The 24,736-nt window shown below is 35.3% G+C and overlaps 1 protein-coding gene and 1 long non-coding RNA gene across 2 annotated transcripts; both read right to left on the reverse strand.

Moving 5' to 3' along the window:
- Positions 1-212: 212 nt before the first annotated feature.
- On the reverse strand, positions 213-9,775 carry LOC131936803 (uncharacterized). Its single transcript, XM_059293882.1, has 6 exons — positions 9,724-9,775; positions 6,147-6,223; positions 5,964-6,042; positions 5,256-5,459; positions 3,799-3,921; positions 213-260 (listed from the first exon to the last, which is right to left on the reverse strand). Exons 1-6 carry the CDS (start codon positions 9,727-9,729, stop codon positions 213-215), a joined length of 537 nt encoding a protein of 178 aa, XP_059149865.1. The 5' UTR covers positions 9,730-9,775.
- Positions 9,776-21,880: 12,105 nt separating this feature from the next.
- On the reverse strand, positions 21,881-23,423 carry LOC131936776 (uncharacterized). The gene is made up of 3 exons (XR_009386097.1): positions 23,330-23,423; positions 22,568-22,688; positions 21,881-22,000 (listed from the first exon to the last, which is right to left on the reverse strand). It is a non-coding gene; the product is annotated as an uncharacterized LOC131936776 (long non-coding RNA).
- Between the last annotated feature and the right edge of the window lie 1,313 nt (positions 23,424-24,736).

Here is a 24,736-nt window from a genome sequence, read left to right on the forward strand (position 1 = left end):
CTCCAAAAGCTCTACTACTTCCAAGGCATATTAGCTCTAGGTATCATGTCTAGCAGAAACTGCCGCTGAATATCTTGTTGCTTGGCAAAAGGGATATTGCACAAAAAAGGAGCACGTGAGAAAGCTGAAGACAAAAGAGCTGTCCTCCTCTAAGATGAACTTGCTGTGCCTGAAGGTAGTTATGATGCTGCCTAAGCTGTTCAGCACTTGGTCTAATATTTGCTACAGCTGGGGCAGAATATTGGGGTTGTGGGGTATTGCTACCAGAGGACAAGTAATAAGATAAAGTCAGGACATGTTAAGGAAGTTATTAAGTTCATTTCTGGTGGTTGAGGTTTTGGCAGGGTATCTGCAACAATGTATTTTCTAGCTGTTTTCTTAGACTTAGAGCTTGCTTAGCAGCAGGTGTCTCGTAGTATAGGTGGGGGTAACTGAGATGCATGTAATAAAATTTAGAAATAGACACTGCTTTTATAACATACCCAGACATTGTTAACTTCTAGCACTTCCTTTACAGTTAATCAAAGGGCTTAGTCAGCCAACTGTTAAATACTAAATATTTTGCAAACCCCAACGTCTTGTCATTTAATAATCGGCCTACTATATGCACAACCCCCAACCAAAAATTGTCGCTGTATTACACACTGGGTGGCCTACTGTAGTTTTACATGGCTTTTATTTATTAACAGAGACAACACAATTCTAAAATCCTATTTTCTCTTAATTTACAAATGCCCCCCCCCCCCCCACTCCTCCTTGAGATATGCGATGGCGTAAACAAAATATTGTAGAGGTTGATAAGTTCATGTCACAGAATTTCAGAAACGTGTTATTTCACTAAGAAATCATTTCAGGAGAAATGCTTATGCTTGCAGTCGTATTTGCTCTTAGCACATTTGTGATCGTATGTGACGTCATTAATTTTCTTCATAGACGCAGTAAACACTGGCATTAAGAAATGTTTTTTTTTTCTCTGAGTTACACGCAAAGTTAAATTACAGGTTATTAGTCGCACCTGCATATACCGCATTTACACTTATGACATGTATACTATACATTTCCAAAACACAAAGCCCGCCAAAAGTTATTTTTATCCGGAACAATTTTCTCCACAGAACATGTATACTTTAGCGTTCACACTAAAAAAACATGTTATACAACAAGCATGGCCTTTGACCCGGAGCGTCTGCTATATAGGCCCAGATAATTAAAATAAAGAGAAAACAAAGTAAAAAAAAAGACGTAGATAGTGGGCACACAGCTTTATTTTTTTAAAAAGGAAAATGGTGTAGCCACGGCGCTTGCGATTCAACAATGAATTATCTAAAAATTAGAGAACATGCAAGATTTTATAAATTTTATGCCAGCTACTGGAGCTAGACAGTTTTTATAAATATAATGCTGTGTATAATACCACGGGTCGTAGACATTACCCACCTGTTATTACCCCTCGCTCCCATCCCGCAGTACAATCACCCTTTCCCACCCCAACCCCATGGTAGCAATTTCCCCAGCTTCTTTAATTGCTAGTCTCTATCCTTCAGAAACAGCTTCCAATAAACAGGGCTAAATATGTTTGCTGAAAGGCCAGATTTCTCCGAAAACTTGCATCTGCCAAGTTCATTAAACGTATTGTGATTGTGTTATCACGATACTGAGTCTATTATAAAAAATAAAAGTAGATCTAGTTTTCAGAGTAGGGGGTCATCCATAAATGACGTCACGCTTTTTTTGACGATTTTTACCTCCCCCCCTCCCCTCTGTCACAAAAAGCCAGACCCCCCCCTAAAATGACGTCACACCTCAGCCTACAACACCCCTCAAAATTGCAGTTTTTAAACATCGATATTTTTCCAAAATCTTGTCAAAATAGAGTATTTTAATCAATTCCTATTATAATTTATTAAAACAGTTATCTAAAACGCAAAATAACGTCTAAAATTCTTTTTCCAACATTGCTCTTTGATAATGCAAAAGTGTGACGTCGCACCATCATAACCCCCCCCCCCCCCCCCCCCCCTCCTCATCACAAACCGTCACAAAATTACGGACCCCTCCTCCCCCCCTACGAGTGTGACGTCATTTATGGACGACTCCTAGGGCCTATGACATTTCCCCCCCCCCCCCCCCACTTCGTTTCTTTATGTTAATTATGTCCCATTTTAAACCTAAATAATTAGCCTATGACTTTTTTATCTGCCTGTTTTTATAGTCAGTTGATTATGTGTGATCCCACGAGCACATTCTGGTGGGCCTAAAGATTTATTCATGTCAGACGGAAACTGAAAATATGTTGGTCAAGGAAAAATTTGAGATAAATTTGGTTCAATTCTATTTTTTAATTAATTAATATTTTCGTAATTAATACCTAAACTGGTTTTGAGGCAAAATTGTAATGCCTTAGACATTCATTAAAACGTGTTTGGAATTTAATTAAAGACATAATAAGTGATTATAGAAATGTAAATTTTAGCAGGGCCTAGAGAAATTATAAATTATGAAATCGTGTGCTCAAAAACTCTAAATAAGTAGAATCTATATTTAATTTTGCAATCAGCTGAGACCTATGATGCGATTACTACTTTTGACGCATGCGCACTCATCTGAAAATTCAGAACATGCCCTATGTTTTCGCTCAGCGAGCGATGACAAAAACTTGACCCAGAACATAAAAAGGGGCGTGGTTTTGTGCCCTGCGACTCAGAAGATGTTCTATATACCCGTAACATGTTTAGTATACACTTTAGTAGGTCAAGGCTAGTATACATGTCATAAGTGTAAACGCGGTGGTAGAGGGAACTCCTTCCAACATTACAATTAAGAATAGATAAGAAGAACAAAAAAGAGGCAAAAGTAAATCTCTTGAGACTGTTGTTTCAGCTGTATAAAAAGAGACAAAAGAATACAAACAAATTTCCTATCTATCTATATATATAATTCTCTTCAGGGAGACGTTAGAAAACAAGCTGCAAAGCGCGCCTTGCAGACGCCTCTCTTCCTCTCTATCGCTACCCCCCCCCCCCCCCACATGGTCTGGTGAGCTGTGGTTCACGCTAAATGTTTACATTTTACAATCGTAGAGCCGGGTTTAGTGACGGCTATTAGGGGCAGATAATTTAGTTTGAAACGATTTTAAACTTAGAGGAGGTAACTAAGAAGAGGCTGCTTTCACGGGGGGGGGGGGGGGGAGTGTTTTAAAGCAAATATTTTCAGTGGCAGCATTGGTACTGTCGAATTCACAAATTATGAATTACTGAGAAGTAGAAAAAACAACAACTAAATAGCGCTGTATGATACATCGCGGGTCGGCTCGTGATTGTTTAATTTAAGATGTTGAAAAATTCTTAATTTCAAAACAAAAACTTCACCTTCATCTTAGCTTTGATTTAACAGGAGTTGATGCTGCAATAATCTAAACTATTTAGGATTTTATAGTCTTCTTTACAAGCTCATGCATACACAGTTACAACATAGTTTTTATAACTGCATGATCTTTCCCAGTTAATTGAACCCACCCAGTCACAGAAATTATCTTGTGGCCATTTTGAATTTGTTAATTCATAATTTGATGTGAAAGATGTAATAAATGTTTATACCGCCTTATCATTAATTTCATTACATAAATTTTAACAAAACATTTAAAACTAGCATTTAATAACTTTTTTTAAAATGGAATTGAAACTTAAAAAAAAGTGATGACTTGACTGAAGACTTTACATTAAATAATTAGTGGAACAATTGCACTCTATAATGGGACAGCAGATATGTATTGTGATGTATTGAGACTCAAAAAATTACCTCCATATCTTCACTGTCATCACTGTCATCACTGTCATCACTGTTACTTTCAAGCTCTTCAAGGTTATATGAAAGAGCAACTTCCATAAGAGATTGCTTAACCAAAGATGGTCGTCCATCAACCTGATCAGATATAGATTATTAGTTGCTTCAACTTCTAATAATGTTTTTCCTTATAAACAACAGAAAAAGATAGAATATGATTAAGCCATGAAAAACAAGATTTTTTTAAAAACCAGACTGTTATGATGCATACATTGGTGAGAATGAATGTTGGTGCAGGTGGATAAATGCATCTCTGACCATTACCTCACTGTGAAGTCTAGAGGTAGACTAGGTCTAAATAAAATGTATAAAATAATGCTTGTATTGTCCATGAACAGAGACTTGTATATATCTTGTTCATCTTAATGAAATCGCCACCATCATGGTTCCTCTTAATTTAAATGTAATGCGAATGAATGTTGGTGTGGGTGAAAGTGAACTAATGAAAATTTGATGCACATAAAAAGATAGTAACGTGAGTTATGATGTGTGTTCTCTGAGCATAAATTGGTGTGAATGAATGTTGTTGCGGGTGTATGTTGAACAGATGAAGATGTGACACACATAAGGAGATAGTTACGTAGAAGTTAGAAAGAATGTTGTTGTAATAGAATGAAAGCTAGTGAGTTAGGGGCTGGGTATTGAATAAGTGAGTTCAGGTTATGCTGCTGATATGTCCTGTCAATGAGTATGGGTTATGCTTTCGATGTCAGAGGTAATCAGTGTCCTGTCAATGACCAGTCCCACTCGTATACTGAACTCACAATGTTATTCGTTCGAATTAAACTTGAAATAGAAAGTAATAAGTATTCTCTCAAGTGTATTAACCTTGTCTGTGACTAAGTGATAACCTATGAGAAGGGATATTGGTAGTGGAACACCAGCTGTGATTAATAATGGTTTGGAAAGGTGAAGCCCTCTCACAGCAACCACAACACTACACTGACTCAAGGTTTTATCACATTAAAAACAGCATCACAATAAATTGTTGCAATCTCATTTTTCCCCCTCTGCTCACAAAAAAAAAAGACTTGGTTGAGGAGTCACGGTGAGTTCACCTTGGTTTTGAAATCAGGAGGACCATAGAATCGTCATAGCCGGAATATGGCTATATGTCCTATATGAGATTGTCCGTTGTTTTTACCTACACCAGCAGGACCAAACACAAACTCAGAGTCAAGATGAGTATTAGTTAACTGAAAATATCAGAAAGAAATTCTCACTGAATTGTTATCTAGTGTCGTCAGACCTAGCATTTGTGTAAAATGAGGATGTCAGACGTTTCTGTAGAAGTCTTTTCCAGGATTGTTTTGTGAACAAATTTAGCAGTTGTGGGAAAAAATAGCTGAGGTCAAATTAAAAAACACATTGCCAATCAGTGCTATTTTTCAATAACAAATTGTAAAAATTACCTTAAAGAAATTGGGCGGTGGCAGTTCCAGTTCATTTCTTTTGTTTGTCTGAGTGTTAAAATCACTGTTTTTTGGGTAATAGAAAAACAGCTTCTGTCCCATAACATGTATTATATCTCCATGCTTTACTTCTTGCCATTTATCCATAACAAGGGCCAGGCCATTTATGCTGACAGCAGCTTCTCCCATTCTGTTTAAATATCCCTGCAGAATGTTTAAATGATGAAGGCTATTTTTTTCTCAAAATAGGAATACATAACATCAGCTATCAAATTATTAATAAATATTATTTAGAACAGACCACACAGGCCTAGAAAAAAAATATGTGTTGCAGCGACCAAGATGTCTGCGTGATGTTGGGAAATTGTCAGACACATTTATAATTATTAGAGGATCTACACATTCTAGCATCAATATGCAAAATTTCATCACAGTATCTTACATAACTACAACTGTATTATAATTTTTAGCTTAAAAAGAAGGACTATAAGTAAAGGCAATGTTACAAAGTATGTGTCAGCTAAGGAAACAGAAGTAATAAAAGGAATATCTAAAATTGTGAAAATTTTAAAGTTTGAAAAGAAAAACAGCAAATCTGGGATTTTTAAAACTCAGATTTTGCTAATCCAGAAAGTGAAGAAAAAAGATTCTGGAAACGGGAATTCCTCAGAAAAATTGCACCCTTGTAAATATCAGTAAAATACTTACTTGGCCTTTGTCATCAAAGCTTAGAATACAGGGTTTGCTGGTAATGTTGCTGGTAATGATACACTTTTCATCCTCGTAACTAAATGTACCAAGAACACATCAATAAATTAATAAAGTGTGTCAAAATACATTACACATTTACATCTATAAATACTAAAGAAAAAATTGGTTTCAAATACAAACCTTCCTAAGGCTGAAACAGGTGTTCTCGCTAAATGGATGATGTCACTGCCTGAAAGCCTAATTATCGCATAAAACTCCTGAAGAAATAAAAAAAAAATTGGTGCTTTCATCATGTGTCGTTCATTTTCAAAATGTGTTTTAAGAGATATTTGTGTGATTTTTATTGTTGCAATAACATGGCTTACAAGTTTTTTCAGGCATTATTTGATGGAAATCAACAATTAAGAGATGGATATAGATGAAGAAGAATCTGATATTAACAGCGATGACTCCTTCCATTGATGAAACTGACATGGAATCAGAATGGAGATATCAGTTGACTGATGTGACTGACAAAAAGGGCTTGTTTACTGCAGTTGAAGGAATGCTATATATTTGTCATTCCTGCTGTCTACCAATTAAGTAAAGATTACTCTTTAGACCCAGCGATCCATTGTACAGATGAAGTAGAGTTCATGTTTCTCGACCTCTGCATATGAAGGGATGGTGTGGTCAGCACTGTGCCCAGCGGCCTTTAATTTCCCAACATGAGTCAGGTACCCATCAGATTTGGGTGGACTCAAGAGACTTCTTACAGTCACAAGACTGAACCAGGATCCAAACTCATGACCTTCGAACTAGCTGTCAAATACTCTATCAGCCGACCACTTCGTCCCATGGTCTACCATTGGACAATATCAAATTATTTGTGTCCAACGCGTGCATAGATGACTTTGTCACTTAACGAAATGTGTACATAGAACAGTACTTTGCCAACCAGTCTGCTGCAAAGAAGACCTCAGTCAAATGGACTCAACTGAGTGATGATATATTACCAAGTACATATATATCAAAATATGCTTGCCTGCAATATGCCTCCATCAAGTTCCTGATCGGAGACTTAGCTGGTCTACTGACACTGTGGTCAAATACTAAGAAAATTTTAGTATTTTTTTTTCCTATTTCATGTAGATTCTTGTTCTTGTTAAAATTTCAACCGTTCACTAGATTTTTTTAGGCTCTATTTAAAAACTAGTCTGAAAATTGCTTTTTACTATGAGCAGGACGTTTAATTGTACCTGTCAGGTTTAAATCTAATGCTTTTGAAGATGCCATTTTTTGAGAAAATTGACCTTAAAAAAAGCATGATTTAAAAAAAAAAAAAAAAAAAATAGGCCTAAGGTTTGGCTAATCTTTTTCTATATAATGAATAGACGAACTGGATGATGTCCGATAATAGACTCTTCCATAAAATAAGTGTGTTGGGTTGTTAGTAGTATTGTAATCTCGACTAATTTTATGGTTAGAAATTAGGGTTGGTAGGACTAGGGTTGGGGTTAGGGTTAGCACTGACATTAGCCAGCCATATGCGTATTTAGTTAACTACCAGTAACCTATAGACCCTTTTTTTCAAAAGATTCCATTATCGGACACCGGTATAAAAATTCTCCCAACTAACTTTTTTTTTTTAACTTAGTCTTAGACAACATTTTACTAGATTCTAGATCTAGAAAGAACTTGTTAAATGTTCTAGATCTAGATCTAGATTAGATCTAGATCTACTACTAGATTCTAGTACTAGATTCTAGATTAGATCTAGATCTAGATCTAGGATCTCTAGAATACTCTAGATAGATTACCTAGAGCAGTGGTTCCCAACCTTTTTTGAGTGTCGACCACCTTTTATAAAAAGTAAGTGACCCGCGACCCCCATAGAATTAAAAAGCCGAAATTAGAATGGAAATCAATAAGCACTAAAATAAGATTTTCTAGTAGACTTTCAATATGAACTACTCTTGATAACTATTTTAATAGCATGAGTGAAATTGCACACTATTCACTAAACCTTCGTGGTTAAGTTTTTAATTTAAAAAAATTTTTTGTTAACTCCAACCTATGTCATTATAATTATCTTAATTTTGGTTTTTAATCGAAGAACAGTGTTGAAAATATATTCTCGAAAAGTCAATCAATTTTACGTTTGGGTAGGAATGGTGAATACTAGACCAAAATTGTGTCTGCAGTTTTTCATCTTACTCGGAATCATTCTGCGAATCAAAGAGTTCATCTTGTAATTCATCGGGAATGCTGGCAACATCAAGGGAAGAAGAGAATGGGTAATGCGTAAATGCAGATTCTTCTTTTTTCAGCTCAGAGAAATAGCGCTGCAGTTCGTTTTCAAGAGATTCTAGATGCCCTGAAATCGCTTCTTTCAAAATTATCTCACAATCAGATTCATCTACCACACCGCAGAATTTCTCAAATTTACAATATATCCAAGATTTATTTTCTTTACCAATTTTGCAGCTTTGATAAAAATGCCCCGAGATTATAATGGAAAGTTATAATATTCGTTCATTTTCCCTGAAGCTTCAGGTTAAGCTTATCTTGATGTTCGAACACATCTGCTAGGTATTATACTCTCTCCAACCACTCTATATCGTTTTAAGTATACCAAAAAATCCTTATTTCCTTTGCACTTCCAAGAACAATTTGATTTCAGATTTCAATTCAAAAACACAATTTACAACATTTCGTTTGACAGCCAGCGTACTGTAGTGTAGAAGAGCAGAACCTCGTGATCTATATTAATGTTTTTGCTCAGTTCTTTGAAGGCTCCAGATTTTATATAATTTACGACTTATACTAGCAATGGACTCTTGATGTCGATTGGTTAGGGCAGTGGTTAGGGAGCTAAATCTTTTCTGTTTTCTGAAAGCCCGATTTTGAGCTAAACATAGATGGCGCACCATCCGTACAAACCCCCACAGCCGTTCTAACCCATTTTAATCATCCAGTTTCAAAAAAGGTATTTATTTTCTCCATACTATCTTCACAAAAGAGCAACTCTTCTTTGCTATCATCCGCATGAATATAGACACAGACCAGCAACTGCGAACACGAACTCATGTCTGTTGATTTATCAAATTGAAAAGCAAACAATGGTGAAAGCTTAATTTCAATAAAAATGTGTTATTTAACATTTACGTACATGCAGCGTTTTTTTTTTTTTTGCTCTGCATTGTCTATCGCGACTTCATTTGATGCTTGCACTAATGCTGGTGGAAACTTCCTGTTCGATCAAGTCTCTGGCGTTTGCAACTAGCTTCTTACCGACGAAAGAATTCCATATATTTTTGGTGTGTTCCGAATGACTCGTCTCAAATGGCGTTTTAGTTTTGAAGATTTCATCGATTTGTGACTGTTAACAACTTTGTACAGTGCGCTTTGTTTCTTCTCTATTACATTTCCAGTGATGTTAATGAAGCCGAATTTCAAAAATTCTTCTAAATATTTATGTTTTGTTTCAAATTACTAAGGTTTAGTATACCAGTTGGCGACCCCCCAGAAAGACCTTCGCGACCCCCAAGGGGGTCGCGGCCCCCAGGTTGGGAACCCGTGACCTAGAGTCTAGAGTAGTCTAGACTATATAATACTATATATTATATTAGATATAGATATAGTAAGTAAAGTGTAAAGTATTCTAAGAAATTAATTATTATAATTAGAAAATCTAAGAATCATTAATTTTTTAAAGTTTAAGAGTAGTTTAAGAAATTAAGACAGTAAAAATAGTAAAATCATTTTACTCGCTTACCACCATTTTTCTGCACTGTGATGTGAAACCAACAAACAATCTTATCTAGAATCTAGAATTCTAAAAAATAGGACAATGTAGAGTAGATTGTTAGATCTAGATCTAGATATAAAAAAAAACTATTCTAATAATTAACGTCGTTTAAATTACAGAAAGTGGTTGATTTCAGATTTCTAGATTTACACAGTATTCTACAGAGATGGAGTATTTTTTTTTTTGCTTTCAAGGAACAAAAGATCATCCAAGATTGATTAAAAACACGCACATTTTTAGGCCTAAGTAGGGTGGCGCCTAAGATTTTAAACTTCATTATTGTTGAAGATGAATTAAAAACAACTAAAAACTACATTTATGTACCTTTAATTTGTTGCTAATTTTAATTATCAAAATTAAACTGTAGCCTAGAAAATAATTTGTGAAAAAAAACGTGTACCCGTTTCACGTGAATTATAGGCCTAGATCTATATATTTTAAAATGTTGTACCTATTTGAGAAAAATAATTTATGAAATAGTTATTGGTCAAAACGCAATGTGCTTTACTACACGCTGACCGATATTAGTGACAAAGCAAAGAAATAACTAACTAGCTAAAAAACCGACACATTTAACATAACACAGGCACACACCGATTAAGTGACTTAAATGATTCTGTTAAAAATCTGGCTATTCAAAGGTCATTATGTTGTTTTTAAGTAATTTGCATTAGTTTGACCTATAAAATTGTATATTTTTCATAGCGATGAGTAGATTTATAGATCTAGATCTAAATCAAATTTGAATGCAGTAGTTCCTTTCTATATAGTCAAAAACCGGAAGATTCACATATAAAAAATCAATAATTAGCTTGACTTGGTGTGTGTCGATCCCACACCACCTGCGTGGTATTACGTACACTATCATCTCAGCTATTTAGGCACCAGGTTCTTCCTTTAGTTTGTATGATCTAAAAATACGACCAGTGTTTCTTTCAGACTTTTTCTTCCATGGAGAGGGGTGGGGTACTTGAAATTTTCGGGGGCGGGGGTAGAATTTTCGGGGAGGGGGCGGACACTGGAAAAAGTATATAATTATATTTCGTTGAATGGGACGGTAGACATGTTTTGGGGTGTGTGTGTGGGGGGGGGGTTGATTTTAGTTTAGAGAAAATAGACAGCACTATCAACCTAGCGTCCGTTGTATCCTTCCTCAACGGGCCATTTTTCTCGTCTATACTAATAGTTTTGCTGTCTGTCTATGTATCTATCTATCTATGTATCTGACAAGAACGCTATAGAGAAAACACAAGCAAAATAAAAACTTTCATAGTAAAACAGAAAGGAAATATGACGTCACATATATAGTAGAAACAAGTCTACAGCCGGAGAGTGAACACAGTAATATGACGTCATTGATTCTCGACTAAACATTGAATTAAAAAGCCAATTTTATCTAAGCTTAAAAGTTGTTTGCGTGAAGAGTTTCTTTCATACAATTCTTCGGGTAGGGGCGAAGCCCATTCCCCGCGTAAGAACGTCTAAGCCGCCCCCCTCCCCCAACTCAAAAGAAATGTCGTCATCGATACTCTATAACAAAATTGCAGCCTAATTCATGTGTCTAATCTAGAAAGTGGTTTGCTTGCCGAGATTCTTTCATGCATCTCTTCGGGTAGGGGCGAAGCCCATTTACCCCCCCCCCCCCCCCCCCCCCCCGCCACGGTATAACGTCTAATCCCTCCGCCTAAAAAAACGAAATACAATTGATATAGAAAATATATTTTACTTTTACCAGTGTCGTCCTCCCCCGCCTCGGGTAATTTTATTCGCTTCTGCAAAAGTTCAAGTGCCCACCCCCAGAAAAATATCTGAAAGAAACACTGTCTGCGCGAGTGAGGTTTATCGGCCAAAAGTAGGAAACGATGTAACGAGTTTACATTATAGACATAAAAATGACGATTTTGGATAAAAATCCGTTTTCAATGTCATTTTTCGTTTCCGGTTAAATTTTATTAAGGTGGTGATTTTGGTTTTGGCTTTAGTTTAGCCCTCTGAGGCCCACCGGGTCACCGGTGACCCACCTGGCTGAAAGCTTCACACTTTTTTACAAAATGCATTTTTAAAATATTTTTTACCTCTAAAGCCCATTGGTCATACTGTGGTACACAAGGGAGTTAATTCTGTTGTCTTATTTTTAATATTACTAAGTAATTTCCCTTTTGCAAATGGTGGCTCCCATGCAGATTTAAAAATACAGTTCACGACTTGATTTTGAAGAATAAAAACATCATTTTAGGTAAGTTATAAATACTTTTTACGTTTTATTTTAATTTAAAATATATTAATTAATAACTTTAAATGTCAATATTAATAAAAAGTACGGCTAATTTTTAGTTTTAGATAGGAATGTTGGGATATTTTTCCTAATTACCATAGAATGATAAAGTGTACACAGATTAATCCTATAATACACCCCATTGATAAAAATACCAAATTTATCATTCTAGGCCTAATAGTTTTTTTTATATGAATTTTTAAAGTTATGTATTAAACCTGTTATATATCACTGTAACATCGGATTTAATTGTGTGATTGGCTTTAGGCTTGCATACCACTGCTGCTATTCGAGATATAATTATAAAACTTTGCACATTAGTGCTAGAGAGTGTGGGCAATAGAAATATGAAAGTAAAATCAAAATTTGATGAAGGATAATTAGAACTAATCAAGTCAAATTAAAGTGAGGGGTGCTGTTCTATATAGGTCAATATGCAGACTGAAAGTCTATGTTTTTTTTTTAATATTAAAATTGAAACTTTGCTAGAGGGTGGGGGCAATAGAAATATAGAAAAAAATTATATTAAGTATGACTGCATATAATTAAAAAGTCCTATGAAAGGGTGTTGCACCCTTTTATAGTAATTATAGTGACTGCAACGGACGTATGTCCAGAATGTTACTATAATAGGATACATTTTGGTTATTGATACTGAAGCATGTAATAAGAAGAATGCTGAAAAATAAAACTAGGGATGGTGTGGTAAAGCACTCAACTACTAACATGCAAGTCTTAAGCTCAGATCTCAGACGAGTCTGTCTGTGCAGCGTGCAGCATCCACCAAGCTCAGATGAGTACCTGACCCAAGGGAAAGTAAAGATAGCTTGGCAGAGAGCTAACCATACCATCACTTCATGTGCAGTGGTCAAGAAACAGATAAACTCTACTTCAGCTGCTTTATGGATGATGGATTGACAGGTCCAAAAGGGAAACTACTTTAATATACTAGGGCCTTTATAAGACCCTATTGATATTTTGGTACAACTAAATTACTAATCAATAGAAAAACCTTAAATTCTTGTAAAAGTTTATTAAGCTAAGTGTTAATTTGTACCAAAGCAGAAGTTACAGCTTCCCTGTCTATCTGCTTATATGAATATATATATTGGCAACATGCAGTGATTTAAATCCGTATTGTTTGTTGTTGTTTTTTGTTACTTTTTATTTTTAATGTAAAAATTGTATCCTAAATTATTATGAATAATAATTATCATGCCTTTTTCATGTCATTCTAAATTCACTGCCTTATTAATTAGTACCCCCCCCCATGTCAATTGCTGCACCTTTTGTTAATTATTTACTAATGTCATAAGCATAATTATTACAAATAATTAAATAAGTTTATCACCAAGCTTCTTTACTTATCATAACCAATAATAGGCCCAGACTTACTTTATCAATCGATACATATACTATATAGCATTAGTTATACTAAGAAATAGGCCTATAACTTATTTATAGTATAAAGTATAATAGTATATTAAAGGCTATTAGTATTAGCCTTAAATCTAAGTAATTAAGTAAGTAGGTATGTGTGAAATGCTTAACACTATTTAATGTAAGCCTAAGTTTCTTGCCTGTCGGTTTTAATAGATAACTTGATCAATGTATTTTATCTAGTTTTAACAGTGCCACCCACAATTTAAATTCTTTCCAACTTCGAAAACTACGTCATTGGCATTAGTGCGCGTATTTTATCGATAATAGGTAATGCGGTGCTAAACCGACGCCATGGCGTTGTCAAGGCCGAAGCGCTAGCTCGGGGATTTGACATGTATGATAACTCGTAAGCAGAAGTAGTAAGTGCCATAAAACCGCTATTATAATAATATTTGTTTATTTAATGGACACTTACAACTAATGGCAAGACACTTATAAAGGGTTTAATACGTAAACTTATTTAAAATGTGACAGCACCGTACGGGACATGTTCGCGAGATAAACTCATTAGAATCGTGCGATCGATTTCGGCTTAAAGATTGTCATAATGGCGGTAATTTTCTAATTGAAACATATAATACGACTACACTAGAATATCTATATCGAATATTTCTAAAAACTCGATTCCAACATTGAGATTCGGCATTCTTCGGAAAAAGGGCGAGTTTTTATAAAGACTGCATCGAAAAGTCCGGATGTTGAATACCGAATCGAAACAGCGGAAGTCGGAATGCCTAGTTTTAGACGTTCAAAATTTGTTGGGTTACTGGTGACCCAGTGGGCTTTAATGGCAGCCATTATTATTATTAATGGTTACTGGGGCACAATGTTCAATGTAACCAAATTCTGAAATTGTCATATGGTTTTTGTTGTTTTATTTATACAAACAAAAAAAATAGTTTTATTTTTATATTTTTAGCAATTAAATTTTATATTTATTTAATTCATTTGCAAGATATGGTTTTATTTACACAATTTAGGCATCTAGAATGTTAGTTCTAGAATCTAGATCTACCTACCTAGATCTAGTGATTATTTTAAATATTTGAATGTATTTTTTTAAATTGTAAATAATTATTGTTTCTTCTTCTTAACAGAATGGCACATTCCTCCAAGACGTTCTACACTACAAGTGAAGTAAAGAACATTTTAGATACTATTAACCATAATGAAAGCGACTTAGAAGATGAAGTATCATCCACTGATGATGAAGATGAATTATACACCTTAGCAAATGAATATGACAATGAAGAAATAGTTGGTGTTGCAGATACACCAGACTCAGATGAGAATGAGTTGCTAGAAACTCCAGAGTCAAAACAAAAAAAAAACATCATTGGCACAAAACAACATTTGAGCCACCGGATGTCATCTTCAGAGGTGAAAAGCTGCAACTTCCAGACCATTATGAACTGCCATCTCCTCTGCAGTTCTTTGAAGAATTTCTGACTGAGGACATGTTAGATCTTCTAGTTGAAATGACTAATCAATACAGTGTGGAGAAAAGCTGTGTTCATCTTTGCCACAAAATGTACCTGGACAACCCTCATTCAATTATAAAATTTATGCAGATAACTTTTTTACAGGTATGGCTCTTTTAGTTGAATTGCAGAAGCTAGGTATTCATTATACAGGCACAGTCAGACCTAACTGTATACCAGGAATCAATCTTCAGAATGAGGCTGAAATGAAGAAAAAAGGCTGTGGTACTATGGACCAGTCCATAGAAAAAAACACTAAAATAGTCGCTGTTCGTTGGTACGACACAAGAGCTGTCAATGTACTATCTACATTCTCTGGTACAGATCTCAGAAATCCAGTTAGTCGATTTGAAAAATCCAAATCAATGAATGTCCCAGTACAGAGGCCAGCAGTTATAAAACTGTACAATGAAAACATGGGAGGGGTAGACCTTCATGACTGTTGTGGCCAAAAATTCCTACCGCATTAAGTCCAAGCGGTGGTACATGTACATTTTTTGGCAGACCATTAGAATGATGCTTGTGAATGCCTGACTTTCTTATCGTCGTGCTACTGGTCTGCTTGGATATTCAAAACGGGACACAATGAACCAGCGAAAATTTCAAGCCAGGCTAGCAACACTTCTTATTCAGTTTGAAAATTCCAGTGAAAGGAAACGGGGGCGGCCATCTGCAGAGTGCAGTAAAGAAAACCTTGTAAAAAGAAGACGACTGCAAACACTTCTGCCCAATCCACAAATAGCAACAGATGGCTACAATCATTTTATAATAAAAAATGACAATCGCCAACGATGCAGATAGTGCAGCCTTAAAACAAACAATGTTTGTGAAAAGTGTAATGTTTTTCTTTGTTTCACAGAGAAAAGAAACTGCTTCAGGGAGTTTCATTTTAGCTCATGAATGATTGAAATGTTCAAAATTAAAATAAAGTATTATAAAGTTTAAAACAAATGTATCATTTTAAATATTTATGTGTAAGAATAATTGTTTTTTCATAACCTCTAAAGCCCAGTGGGTCACCAGTGGAACGAATTGGAAAAGTAGGTCACGGTCAAAATTGTATTTTTTTTATGATTGATATTGATTTCTATCCTAAAAGTATGCATGTACACCAAATGAAATATTTTTCCTACCTTTGCAACATAATTTGGGCCTCAGAGGGTTAGAGAAAAGTTTAGAGACAGCACTATCAACCTAGCGCCCGTTGTATCCTTCCTCAACGGGCCATTTTTCTCGTCTATATATACCGATCTAGTATGAATTTCCACTCAAATATTTCCAATGGTTATTTCTTTATACTAGTTCAGACCCGCCCACCTCTGTCGAATTCAAACCATCTATAAGCCAAAGTACCACCCCCCTTCTATAAACAAGCAATTTTTATTTAGTAAAGAGACAACTGTACCACTGCCAAATATTCAAACCAAATCAATATGAACTTATATAGTGATGAATGAAGGGGATCGCTTGGTGGGGTGTTAAAGCTCATGGTTGCTAAACTGAAAAGTTCAGAGTTCGAATCCGGGTCCAAATCAATAGAAGGTTTCTGACTACTAAGGGTTCCTAACTTACGTTAGGGAAAGTAAACTCGGTTGAATATCTATCTATATATATAATTCTCTTCTTCGAGCCGTTAGAAAACAAGCTGCAAGCGCGCCTTTGCAGTCCCCTCTCTTTCTCTCTATCGATACCCCCACCCCCCACCCCCACCCCTACATGGTCTGGTGAGTTGTAGTTCACTCTAAATGTTTACATTTTACAATCATAGAGCTGGGTTTGGTGACGGCTATTAGGGGCAGATAATTTAGTTTGAAACGATTTTAAACTTAGAGGAGATAACTAAGAGGAGGCTGCTTTCACGGGGGGGGGGGGGGGGGGTTAGTGTTTTAAAGCAAATATTTTCAGTGACTGCATTGGTACTGTCGAATCCACAAATTATGAATTACTGAAAAGTAGAAAAAAACAACAACTAAATAGCGGCGTATGATATGCCGCGGGTCAGCTCGTAGTAATAAACACACTATCACTTCATTTTTCGAGATCACAGAAACAACATTTTATTTGTTTATTTTCTATTTTAATATTTTTTTTTAGAAAATTATAAAAAATATAATCAAAAATGTATTTAAATATAAAGAAAGTTATAGAACCTTAAAGTTAACATGATGAAAAAAAAAATTAAAAAAATGAAAACGTGATTAGAATATAATCTAACCTATTTAAATAAATAAAAGTGTATGAAACCAACAAACAAGTATTGAAAATTCTTCTAATAATCAATAAGCAGTACAAATGGTGTAACCTAAAACAAAAATGTTTATGTAAATAAAATAAACGTGTCTACAAATACTGCATCCAACACCTGTTGTCAGGTGTATCGATTGACTCACTGGTTATGTTTTGAACGATTGTTAAGTTTAAAGCATGATATTTTAAAAGCCTTTGATGACTTGGAAAAACGTTAATAAATAAATAAAATACAAGAAGACTTTTGTTGTGTTTTTAGTGTTTGTGTGAATGTGTGAACGTGTATCTCAAAAAGGTGTAGAATTAAAAAATTAAAAATTAAAATAAAAAAATAAAAATTAAATTAAAATTAAAATAAATATAAATTTAAAAAAAAATTAAAATTTAAAATTAAATTTAAAAAAAATTACACTAATTAAAAAAATGCAAATAAAAAACTCATTAAAAACAAACAAACTATTTAAAATCCCCCTCCCCGGTGAGTAATATGTATCTAGGTCACTAACCCGATGTTCATTACGTAACTAGGTCACTAACCCGGTGGTCATTACGTAACTAGGTCATCGATGGTCATTACGTCACAAGGTCACCTCCTCACCCACCCCAGAGGTCACTAGGTCAGTAGGACACACACGGCTCCTGCGCCTGCTCCTGCTCCACCACGGCTCCTGAGCCTCCACCACCACCATACTACCCAAAGGGGACCTGATATTCTACTATCAAACAGGCTTAAGGTAGAGCCTAACTCTGCAATATAGACCCGTTTCCTCCTTTTGGCCGCGATACCTATATATATATATATATATATATATATATATATATATATATATATATATATATATAAATAAATAAATAAATATATATAGGCCTATATATATATATATATATATATATATATATATATATATATATATATATATATATATATATATATATATATATATGTTACGGTCAAAGCCCGAAGTGCGGCCAAAGCGCGGATTGGCCAGCCAATCCGCGCATTGGCCGGCTCTCTTGGCCAAAGCCCGAAAAACTTAGCACTAAGATCGTTTTTCGTACATTGGCCGGCCAATGCGCGCACTGGCCGGAACGCACTGGCCAAAGTCCGAAGCGCTTAAACTTGACAGCGTATTTTGTACATTGGCCGGCCAATGCGCGCACTGGCCGGGATGTCCTGGCCAATGTTCTATCTAGATTAAGTTGTGATCGCATTTTCATTATTCTGGGTGCGTTTTCATTGAGAGTAACGTATTGTTTAGCTATTGTTTGTATAGCATTCTATATGCAAGGCGACATGGATCAAAAGGGCCGTCAGACCATGAGACAGACATAGCAGATGGCTGTCAAAAGAGAAAAATGTAAATCCATGTTAGTTTCCATATATGGGCTCTCGATAAAATAGTTACTGAGGAAGATCTTGAGAACATTGAACAAGAAATGGAGGTTGCCATAAATGCAACGACATCATCAGCTAACACATCTACTGCCGTGGCGGAACGCCCAGACCAGTTGCGTGACAATAATGTGGCCAACAGATTCTGTATAGTTTGTGAAAAACATTGTAGTGCAGCTCATTCTTTCAGATCCTGTGGCAACGATGTCCATGCTATTTGTGGAATACCCAATGAAGCAGACGAAGGGTACGGAGGGAACATTACCTGCAGATTGTGTCACAACAAACAAGATATCATGGAACACAGATCAGCAGCTCATACTGGCTTGCAAACTCTAGGTGCTAAGATTCTTAAAACATCAAATACAAAATTTAAAGATAGTGAAGTGGGTGACAATGTACGCATCCGTTTTCCAGATGTTGACAGAGGTCACGGTGATCCCCGAAGCGTGATTGCAGTTGTCATGAGCGTGGAGGGCGGTTTCTACAAATTAGGAACGGAACATGGTGTTCTAAAACAACTGTATGCTAGATGTGAGTTTTCAATTCTTCACGAAAAACTGCTCTTATTGTCGTCAGTTGACACTGAGGAAAATTCACTACGAACCATCGCATCTTCACAATCATTGACTGGGGGCCAATGCTACACTCGCTGCAATTGCACAACTAAGTGCACAACAAATCGCTGCAAGTGTAAAATTAACAAGCTGCTATATAATTCTAAATGCCATAAAAGTTCAACTTGTTGTAACAAATGATGATATTGATAGATTGAGACTATAGTACAATAAAAAATTTGAATGTTTCTGTCATTTACTTTAATTAATAATCAATAAAGACTTAATTTCATGATCCTTACGGCATAAAAAAAAACCAAAATCTGCTCATGATCTTCTAATTCGGACTTTGGACGGTCGTCCCTAACCAGATGATCTTCTGATTAAGACTTTGGCCGGTCCACCATGGCCAGTCTGCGGATTGGCCGGCCAAAGGCCGAAATCAAGCAAGGCTTCGGACTTTGACCGACCTATGGGAGGCGATATTGGCCAATGCGCGGATTGGCCGGCCAATCCTAGCATTGGCCGACTTCGGGCTTTGACCGTAACATATATATATATATATATATATATATATATATATATATACATACACATATATATATATATATATATATATATATATATATACATATACATATACATATATATATATATATATATATATATATATATATATATATATATACATATTATACATATATCTACATATTGGTGTGGTTACTTTCCGTTTTATTAAAATTTTCCCAAAATTAATTTTTTAAAACAATACATGTGATAACTATAAAAATCATTTTTGTTTTATAAGTGGGGTCGGCGTGGTCGAGTCGGTAAAGCTACTGGTTGTTAAACCGAAAGTCTCAAGTTTGAACCCTCAGGCAGATGAGGCTCGTTAGCTGGGACAGCCACCTTCTAGGAGAGACAACTCCAAACTCAAACAACTACTGCTGGTAGTTTGTTCTTGGTTGGAAAAGGCTATGGAAGCAAATTCAAAAAGAGAAGCAAGCTGAAATCGGAGTCAATTGCCTCAATGGCGCATAACCAGTTGACACGCATACTTAATTGTGTTGGAGTCGTGGTAGAGTCGGTAAAGCTCATGGTTGTTATATTTGAAAAAAAATCTCTAGTTAGAACCCTCTGGCAGATAACACTCGATCCCTTCTAACACTAAAAATTAAGAGCGAAGAAGTTTTATAAGTCTACTTCACTCTTTTCATGTAATGTTTAATTACAAACCACTTGTGATTGCTATGTAATTAGGTATTTAAGCAATATTATTTGCAATAATTTTTCATTAATTTTTTTTTCACAGATGCTGCTATAAATGGCGTAACAACAGATGATTCTGGTGAAGCAAAATTGGTACGTTTTTGTATAAGATAATAAAATGTTGGTAATAATTAAAATATTTTTATATGTTGATGCATATTTGTTAACTCGCTGGCTATTGATTGTTTCAGCATCGTGCTGAGAAATCTGTTAATATTAGCACCAACAACGAATTTATTTTCTCTATAGTTTGCATGTTTACGTCATGGTGTCACCCCCTCCCCCCCTTGTCGGGATCGTAATTATGGACTTAAATACTTTTGAACTCTAATTAACCATTCATTGAGCTGGTAAAAAAAAAAATCTAGCCATTTTTTTTCTTGGTGTCACCCCCCTAAATGGTGTCACCCGGTGCGGTCCGCACCCCCCACCTCTCGACGCCTCTGCCTACACCAGCTATGTGATACCTACGTTAGAATATGGTGCTTTAGCATCTTCAGACTCAGAACAGGCGACAACAGAACAGCCTGAAACAACGTGTGTATAAAAAAAACTAAAAGTGGGGCCTGGTGAAACTTGTTCTTGTACAACCAGGAGCGATCTAAACACTGGTCACTATAAACCCCACCCCAACATAACTCAAGAACGCAGAAGAAAGAATTAATTAGTTTATACTACATTACTACTGATTACTCCTTAAAACTTATTAACCCTGTTTGGGTAACAATGTGTGTTCTTAGTTAGACTGATATTAGAATTGATTTAATTAGTGTTAGTAGCTAGTTATCCTTGTAGTGATAAGTAGTTAAACGTTTTCTTTTAACCATTTTAATATATTTACCTATGTACACATTTTTAATTCGTTTTCTTTTCCTTTTTTTTTCAATCCATTAACGTGGATGGGTGTTTGTTTTGTTTCTGTTTAGTTAATGACTAGTCCAGCTTTAATTGATTGTATGTAGTGTATTTAGTTATTTTTTGTGTTATATAATTGAATGGGTCCACACATAAGGGTAAATGAAAACTGCCAAGGCATTTATTAGAATAATGACATAAAAAAAAGAAAAATATAACACAAATAGAATAGAATAAAATCATAGTTTAATTAGCCTGGGGTAGAGTTAGATATAAAGGGTTATGGAAACCACCTACCTTGTGAGGGCTTACATAAATGAAGGCCGCTGATGAGCTTTATAGAATAACACAGTAAAAACCAAACATCAACTAATGCCCAATGTTCTAGAAAAGTGTCACAATGACACAGGTGCTGCACATTTTGACATTCAGAATACATTAGTCAGATCAGAAAACCACCAGTTAAGAAGCCACAAGCACCCAAAGCTACCATTCTATTGTAATAGAAGTTTAGAAAACAACAATAATACAAGAATCTACAGTCCTAGTTATAGACAATCCTGATTTTACAATATTAATCAACAAAACTGTCACAAAAAGCAAAAACAAGTTCAAAAGTTCAATAACTAGTTTTAAAACTGTTAATTGAATATTGTTAGGAGGTCCACATAGAAGTGCCCCATTTTGCCACAAGAAATTATGCGACGTCCATTGATGTGCATGCCTATAGAGAAAAAAATATATGCAAGATGTAAAACTAAACAATAGTGATATATATATACAATGGTGTTTAATCATTTAAAAAAACTCTTTAGATATAATATTACTCAAGTACCCACTTAACGTTGCTGTGATCCAGCCCTACACACTAGTGTGACGAGACATTTTATTTTTTATTTTTAAGGATTTATTCAGGACAACTAATCAAATAAACCTTATGTGCTCAAATTATCTAATTCTTTCAGCTGACAGCGAGCAAGTATTCACATGCATAGAGATATCTGACAGAGACTATTAAAAGCATAAGTCTGGCTTTTCTATATATGATTATCATAAAAGCAGATGGATCTCTTCGCTTTTCTTTTATTATCTTTTTACCTAAATTACTACATTTTAACTAAGGGAAACTAAGAGTACCATCTACTATCATTGTAATGATTAAATAATATTTACATTACAATTTTTTATTTGTACTATTGATATTTTTTGTGAGTGTGCAAATTTTGTTTACAAATTACATTGTGTAGTGGTCCCTTAAAGTTGTGAACTAAGCTTGTAAAAAAATGCTCACCCACAATGCCATGAGACAAGCTTTCATATGTGTAGCCATCTCCAAGTACCAAAATTGATTGTGTTGGCTCTCCTAAAACTTTTTTCCTCCGATAATCCATCACCACATACTCTATCCAAACCTGCAAACAGAAATTTAGATATATAGCATCTTAGAGTATATAAAATTGACAACACCTTTTCAGTGAAGACAACAACTGCCAGCTAAAAAACAGATCCTCCAGAGAAAATGGATTAGCCACACACTTAGGAAGCCTATATCCAGCACTACATAACAGGGAAAAAGAGACCAACCAAGGAAGATGTGGAGACATAAAAGAAGAGACCATGAAGATTTAAAAGTTACAATAGGTCAATGAAAAGAAGGAGTAAGATCAGAGGCGTAGCGAGGGGGGCGGGGCGGGGGGAGCGAACCGCACCGAGTGACACCATTTAGGGGGGGGGGGTGACACCAAGGTAAAAAATAGCAAAATATATAGAGAAAAACTTGAGGGGGGTGCAAATCAAAAGTTTGAGGGGGGGGGGGGGCTGCAAATCAAAAGTTTGAGAGGGGGGTGCAAATCGAAAGTTTGAGGGGGGGGGGGGGGTGCAAATCGAAAATTTGAAAGTTTGTCCTCGGGAACGGACGCTATGCCTCTGGGGTGGGGGGGGGGGGTGACACCATTAAGTGCCGCACCGGGTGACACCCGACTTCGCTACGCCACTGAGTAAGATATCTTCTTGAGGACATGTAGATAACTTTAAAACTTATATTAACCCTTACTTTGCTTCCTAGTGCAGCAACAGCAGCACCATTTCCAATGATCAAGTCTTGTATTTTAGTTTTGCTGTTTAACTTAATTATTGTGCTTGAAGGCTGAAAAAAATATTTGATGGCATAAGGTAAATATTAAAATTACAGGCCTACCAATGTAGAAAATATGTATGGGTCATTAAAAGTAAATGTGAAAATAAAAATTCCTTGTTGGTGCTAATATTAAACAGATTCCTCAGCACAATGCTGAAATAATCAATAACCAGAGAGTTAAAAAATATGCATCAACATGTAAAAATATTTTAATTATTACCAACATTTTATCATCTTTTACAAAAACTTACCAATTTTGCTTCATCAGAATCATCTGTTTTTAGACCATTTATAGCAGCATCTGTAAAAAGAAGTAATGAAAAATCATTGCAAATAATATTGCATAAATACCTAATTACATAAGAATCACAAGTGGTTTCTAATTAAACATTACATAAAAAGAGTGAGGTAGACTTATACAACTTCTTCTTCTTCTCTCTTAATTTTTAGTATTGGAAGGGATCGAGCCTTATCTGTCAGGGGGTTCTAACTCGAGACTTTATTTAAAAACCATGAGCTTCGCCGACTCGACCACGTCTCCAACACAATTAAGTACACGTGTCAACTGGTTATGCGCCATTGTGGCATTTGACTGTGATTTCAGCCTGCTTTTCTTTTTGGATTTGCTTCCATAGCCTTTTTCCAACCAAGAACAAACTACAAGCAGCAGTTGTTTGATTTTGGAGTTGTCTCTCCTAGAAGAGTAGCTGTTCCCAGCTAACAAGCCTCATCTGCCTGGGGGTTCAAACTCGAGACTTTTCGGTTTAGCAACCATGAGTTTTACCCACTCAACCACACTTATAAAACAAAAATGATTTTATAGCTATCACATAATGAAGTGTTTTAAAAATCAAATTTGAGTACCGTTACAGCTAGGTTCATGAAATTTCATATATAAGTATTATATATCAAAATCGTAGATCCGTATCAACTTTTGAGCGATTTCCGATAACCGGAAGTGGAACTTTTTCTACTTTGAATTTTTCAAAAGCCTATAACTTAAGTACTATTTCAGACAGATAAATGAAATTTCACATGTAAAATTCTCTGCCTTCAGTAAAATTTTGAGTAATTTCCATTGAACGGAAGTAGTAATTTTTGCTATTTCCCATTTCTCAAAAAACGCATGTGAATTATAAAGTACTAATAATATTCCGCACTATTATGCACATCTTTATTTGGCGTTCACGAGATTTTATTCTATTTTAAAAAGTTTAAGTATTTAAAATGGATTAAAATAGGGACTTGGATGAAATTTCATTTTTAAAAAAATAAAAAATGTAGTAGCACCAGTTTATAGAGCTCATTTAGACAAGAACAAAG

The sequence above is a fragment of the Physella acuta genome, unplaced genomic scaffold (assembly GCF_028476545.2).
Source record: "Physella acuta isolate Inbredline_101_S28 unplaced genomic scaffold, ASM2847654v3 ptg000187l, whole genome shotgun sequence".
Lineage (NCBI taxonomy): Eukaryota > Metazoa > Mollusca > Gastropoda > Physidae > Physella > Physella acuta.